The 6,000-nt window shown below is 35.9% G+C and overlaps 1 protein-coding gene across 1 annotated transcript; it reads left to right on the top strand.

The window, feature by feature from the left end:
- Positions 1 to 4,242: 4,242 nt before the first annotated feature.
- LOC145776135 (UDP-GlcNAc:betaGal beta-1,3-N-acetylglucosaminyltransferase 7-like) lies at positions 4,243 to 5,361 on the top strand. Its single transcript, XM_082587535.1, has one exon. The coding sequence runs from the start codon at positions 4,243 to 4,245 to the stop codon at positions 5,359 to 5,361; it is 1,119 nt and encodes a 372-aa protein (XP_082443661.1).
- The last annotated feature ends 639 nt before the right edge of the window (positions 5,362 to 6,000 follow it).

The following is a 6,000-nucleotide window of genomic DNA, read 5'->3' as shown; positions in this document are numbered from 1 at the left end:
CCGCTGTGACCAGTCATGAAGGAAAAGTTAGAACACACTACTTTTTGTGGAAAGATCAAAGGAAAACAAGCTCGTAGAAAACAGCGTCTTACTTTTCTGAATAACCTCGAGGATCGTTTTCATGTTTTTACTACAGTCAAATACCGGGATATATGGAAAGAATTATGCATGAACTCTTAAGCCTGGAACAGGCATGTACACAGAGAAGAAGCATTTCCGTTAATTTGCGAAAATTTTCCGAGGCAGGCCCACCTTCTCTCTGTGGGTAATGATAAGCCACATTTTACTTTACAACCACACACTGAAATAGGCCAAAATTAATTCTTACTTAATTCTTTAATCAAGTAAGAGTGAGCGAGAAAATATTTGCCAAAAGGGGAAAATGATATGTTTATTTTACTTTTTTTTTTGGAAGAGACCAAGTGCCCTAGATCCACTACTGCTTATGGTACTCTATTAGAGTTGTTCATCTCATAATCTTTTTTCTAGAAACTATGCTACTATCTTACTCAGATGAGAAATGAAAATGTCACTGACGCATTAGCAACAAATGTTTTCGTTGATGAAGTATAAATACTGTGCTCTGAAATTGTTTATAAGCTTATTCATGTTATTCGCAAAAGGCTGTCAAACTGGTTGTTTCATGGGTAGCCTAATATGAAAAGATATCGAAAATCTTTAAAGTAAACAAACCAAAAAGAATTAATTGCAACACAATTACTAAAATGTGTAGATATTAGTTTCAAGCTTTCGCTAAATTAAGCTAACTGATTTCGAATTTAAACTAATACTAAACAAATTAGGCGAAGTGCTTGAGACGAGAAGTTTGTAATTTGTCTATTTATAGCCTTTCGTGATCTTAAAAGAAAATATTTGCTTTGTGAAAATAAATGGTTTATAAATCGATTGCTTTCAACCTTTTTTGACTCACTCAGTTCATCTATCATTTAGTTAGGCTACAGACTGCCAAGCGATTATATTCCTGTGATTGAGTTTTATCAAATCAACCCTTTTGTAGTCTCATTATAACTCTTTAAAAAATATGCTAGAACAAACAATGAGCTATTTTGTTGAGTGGTGTACGAACAACATAGCTACAGTGATAGATAAAACCATAGGCATACGAAGCCGAGTAACGTTATCAAGTTTAACATAATATTCAAGTTTATTACATTTACAGAAACACAAAACTACCCAACAAATTAAATATCGAACGTTTTCGACATCACAAGATGTCCTCTTCAGGAATAACAATTGTAGAGAAAGGGGACATCTTGTGATGTCGAAAACGTTTGATATTTAATTTGTTGCGTTAGTTTTGTGTTTCTGTAAATGTAATAAACTTGAATATGTTAAACTTGATAACGTTGCTCGGCTTCGCATGCCTATAATGGTTCAACAAGACATACTCTCTACCGAAGCTCTATGATAGACAGAGGTATAGGAATAAATTGAACTCAATGAGGCAAGCCTTTTTTCGAGGAAATCAGCAAAGACAAATAGGCTGCAAAAAAGCGCAAATGATTCTTTGTGCACATCAGCTAAATGTGCAATAGATTTTCTTACAAGAGAGGAGTCATTCCTATTTTGTTTTAATAACGCCCATTTTCGTTATAGTAAGCTTATTTGTTTTTCTTGTCTGTATAGATCAGGATTGCAAGATTTTTTGTATAATGCAGAGGTCAAGATATAACCAATTTGCATATTTTCTTTAACAAATTTAGGAAATTAAACTGACTGTTTCTATTAATATTGGTTCCTCTGCAAAATATTCCATCATAAATGTAGCCTACAACGGCAGCAAATAAGTCATGGAAGGTCTATAATAATCTTTTACCTTACCTGAAAAACTGTTGAAACTCTGAATGGTTGATTTTCACAGAGATAATTCAGTTTTCAACCAGCCTACGTCGCGAGTCCTATCACTGCTTCGGGTTTAACTTAATTTTAGAAGGCCTCGCTAAGTATTCGGACATGATTAGGCTACATAGTTCAACAACTACAAAATAGTAGCCTCCACTATAACATAGAAATAACAAATGGCACTGAAAATGTACAGCTTCGAAACATTTATGAATTATTATTTTCATTAATTATTTTCAGATTTTACTGATTCGCCATAAAATTAACAATCCGGACCACAGAAATGAATTGCCAACACAACAGTGCTTGCCTTTTAGTTTGTTGCTGCCATTTATTTTTTATACTTTCGATCTCATAGCATGTCGATTTTTTTGGATGTTTCAATGTAGTGTAAAATGAGATTAACCAAAAGTTCTCCATTGCGGTAAATTATTTCGCCGATGGCTTTTTAATACTGCACCAGCATGAAAAGATTAGCTTAGACAGAACATAAAATAGTTTCTTGTCAGATTGTTAATGATGAAAAGTGGTTCTGATTGCTAAAGGTTACGGTACATCCAGCAAAAGTAGTTGATATGTTTCAGCTGTTTGCTTGCAATATCTGAATCAGTTTTATTATTGCCTGAAAAGAAACTATAGCCTATTTTTTGCAATAGCTACAGCCTACAGTTGTCTAGGGTTTTGATAGCAACATTCGAAATTGGACGGAGATATGTAACTCTGTTGATCCGAATTCTTTTTACAAATGTCTTACCAGTCACAATATCTTATTTTATGTAAATCTCTAGGGCCTACCTAGATTATTATTAGCCTACATCGTTATTTTTGTTGCTTTTGTTGAAGCGTTAATTCATATTTGTTAAGAAAATTAAACCTCACGATATTTTTATCAAATAAGGAAATTTAATCAAATTAATAAAATATTAGTCAAATTGTTCCAGCCGACAATTTTATTTTTATCTCAGCTGCATTGGCAACCAGCTAGAGTTTGCGTAATTGCTTTGGCTACTTCGGAGTTAAAGCGTGAATACAGCAAAAGGAACACGTCTCCATAAATGGTGACATACTTTCCACGTCTGAAATGGAAGGTCTTTGTCGCTGCAACAACTATGGGAATCGTTTTGATAAATTTGTTGTCTTGGTACAAAGAAACTTTCCATGTTACAAGATTAATTGTACGTTCACCAAGACATGCGACTTCAACAGGTAATTCAACAGACATTGACTCCAGTCTAAACAGAGAGATAACATGGCACAATTTTTTGAAGTAGGTTAGCGTATAACTACAATTTATGCTATGTTTTAGGAGAACAATCAAACGCGTTTATGCTGCGTTAATGTAAGATTTGTGTCCAATAAGTAGAAAGAAATAATAAAAATATAGATCTTTTGAAAATTAGGCAAAAGTGGTAAGACGAAAAACTCAACTAGCCTAAATAACTAAGCAATCTTAAAAACAATACTTCAAAGTAAAGCTCAAACCTATCGCCTACCCTAAGAGATTGCTTTCCAAAATTATTAAATACAAGTGACTGCAATATTGAACGACCAAAAACTTGTGATCCAGCGATAGCGCATGGTGAGTAAGCTTTCTTTATCGATAACGCAATTTTCAAGTCACTGAGAACGTGAACCAAATTATTGCATACAATTCATCCTGTGCAACTTTGCACCAAGGAATGGAGTGTACCACATAGTTGGCCAACGTGGATTAACCGTGAGATAGTATTCACGAAGTAAAGTCAAACAATTGGCTTTTTTGTAAAACTTGTAACGTCTGCCATGAAAAAGTAAGTCGACTTCTGCGTAAAGTCGCTTTTCAAATACAGTAACGTCATGAAAGCCAAGACTTTGCTCTTTTTCTTTAATTGTTTTGTAAGTCAATGAGGAAAAAAGATGCTTGTGTTAAAAAAAAAAGCTAAATTGGTTTATAGTTATATAGCATTCAGGCAATTTTATTCTGCTGAAACGTTAATCATCGTTGATTGGTTTGATTAAAAAGCAAAACTTGATAGCCGAGGGCATGCAATAAGAGACACTTTCAATCAGGCATTATGCCAAACGCTGTGGTTATGCAACAGTAGGCAGCAGTGTTAATGAAAGCTTTACCTTTACTGCATCATTTTAAATTTACAATGATTGTTGACTTGAGACGTTAAACGTTGTACTAGCTATTTTTAAGTTTTCAAGAAAATTATTCTTTGAAACCTACTCGGTAGGTTACCGCGCATAATTTTGATTTGAAACGTATGATTTGAATGTCATATTATGTTTTCAACAGTGTTGCGAAAGAAAAAATTGCTTGTAAAGACAAACAATACATTGAAGATTGACAAGTTCCATCATACTGATTTGATAAATTACAACGTTACAAGACGAATGTTTTCCCAAAAACAACTACTCTCTGTTAAACCAATCACTTTCTTTGCTCCGACGACACAACAGACCAAGAACTTTGATGACAATAGAGATTTTAAATATTCAAAATCATCGTCTGGCATTAGCAGGCAGCCTAAACTTACCAGCGTGAAGAAGTATGGCCATCATCCAGCAAAAGTTAAAGAGAACTTAGACAAAAACGTGTCTACATCAATGTACAGCCAAAAGCGTGATTACGCAGTATTAACATTGCTCAACAACAAATGCGAAAAAGACAGTTTGCTGGACAAAAATAGAAAATTTGACCACAAAAACGATATTTTTGTATTGATAGTAATTAAGTCAATGTGCATCCTCAAAGAGAGAAGAGACGCAATTCGTTCAACATGGGGAAATGAAGAATGGGCGAAGATTCACCTGAACATCAATATACGCAGAGTGTTTCTATTGGGAGCCTGTGATAAACCATTTTTACAAAATGAACTGATAAAAGAAAATAACAAGCACCAAGATATCTTACAGTGGGACTTTTTTGAAAGTTTTCAAAACTTAACACTTAAACAATGTCTGTTTTTGGAATGGTTCACTACGCATTGTCAAAACGTTCCGTATATATTTCAAGGTGATGATGATGTTTTTGTGAATGTAAAACTTATTGTGAAGACTTTGAAAAACTTAACACAAGCACAAAAAGAACAATTTTTTCTGGGCTCTATCCTCAAAGGAAATCGTAGAATAACTGACAGAGATTCAAAATACTTTGTTAGTTCTGATTTGTATGCTGAAGACAAGTATCCTCCGTATGCTTCTGGAGGAGGATTTGTGATGAGCCGAAATGTTGCTGTGCGGCTTTATCAAGCGTCTTTGACAACCCGCAAAATACCAATTGATGATGCATTTATAGGAATATTACTTAAAAAGATAAACGTTAAACCTCAGCAAGACCCAACTTTCAAAAGTTGGGGTTTAAAGAAATACAGTCTGTGTCGTTTAGCAAAGATTTACACTTTTCATAAAATGTTACCCACAAAATTGAAAGCAGAGTGGAAAGCCTATGTAAATCTAAATATCTCATTGTGCGGAAGTTCTTCTGACGATGTTTTTAAAACCCGATTTTAACGGCAGCTTTTATTGAATAGACTTGTTCATGTTGTGTTGTTATCGTTATCGTGTTATCGTTTTTTGTATCTGCTATAGGCCATGCGATTTACTTAATACCTTTCATGATTACTGATTACTGAATTCTTTCATGATTTACTGAATGTCACGATTTCTCGCTCGCCGCGCTCTGGAACCCGACCATCTCCTCCATGCAACATTCAAGAGACCACCACCTATAAAGCAGCGGCTGAAATCAAGACGCCCCTTTGTGCCTGCCGCACAACAACTACTTAAGAACGCAGAAGAACTTGGTTTAAGTGCGGCACACTGGACGAACCACATGTGGAACACGGAGTGGCAAAATCACACCTCCACGCTCCGTGACTTCATACCCGACGCCGATCCCCGTCCACCAGGGATGTCCCTCGCAAGGCTTGCGTGGGTCAGGCTTAACCGCCTGAGAACTGGCGTCGGCCGCTTTCGTTCGGACATGCACAAGTTGGGCCTGGCTCCTTCATCAGAATGCGAGTGTGGTGCCACGAACAGACCGCAGGCCATGTCATCCACCACTGCCTAACCCACCGGCCTCCACACGGTATGCATGGTCTGAGGGTCCTGGACGACGAGACTGCTGAGTGGCTGAAGATTTCCTATCCT

The sequence above is a fragment of the Aplidium turbinatum genome, chromosome 8 (assembly GCF_918807975.1).
Source record: "Aplidium turbinatum chromosome 8, kaAplTurb1.1, whole genome shotgun sequence".
In the NCBI taxonomy this organism is placed as follows: domain Eukaryota; kingdom Metazoa; phylum Chordata; class Ascidiacea; order Aplousobranchia; family Polyclinidae; genus Aplidium; species Aplidium turbinatum.
This window is presented reverse-complemented; position numbering and strand designations above follow the sequence as displayed.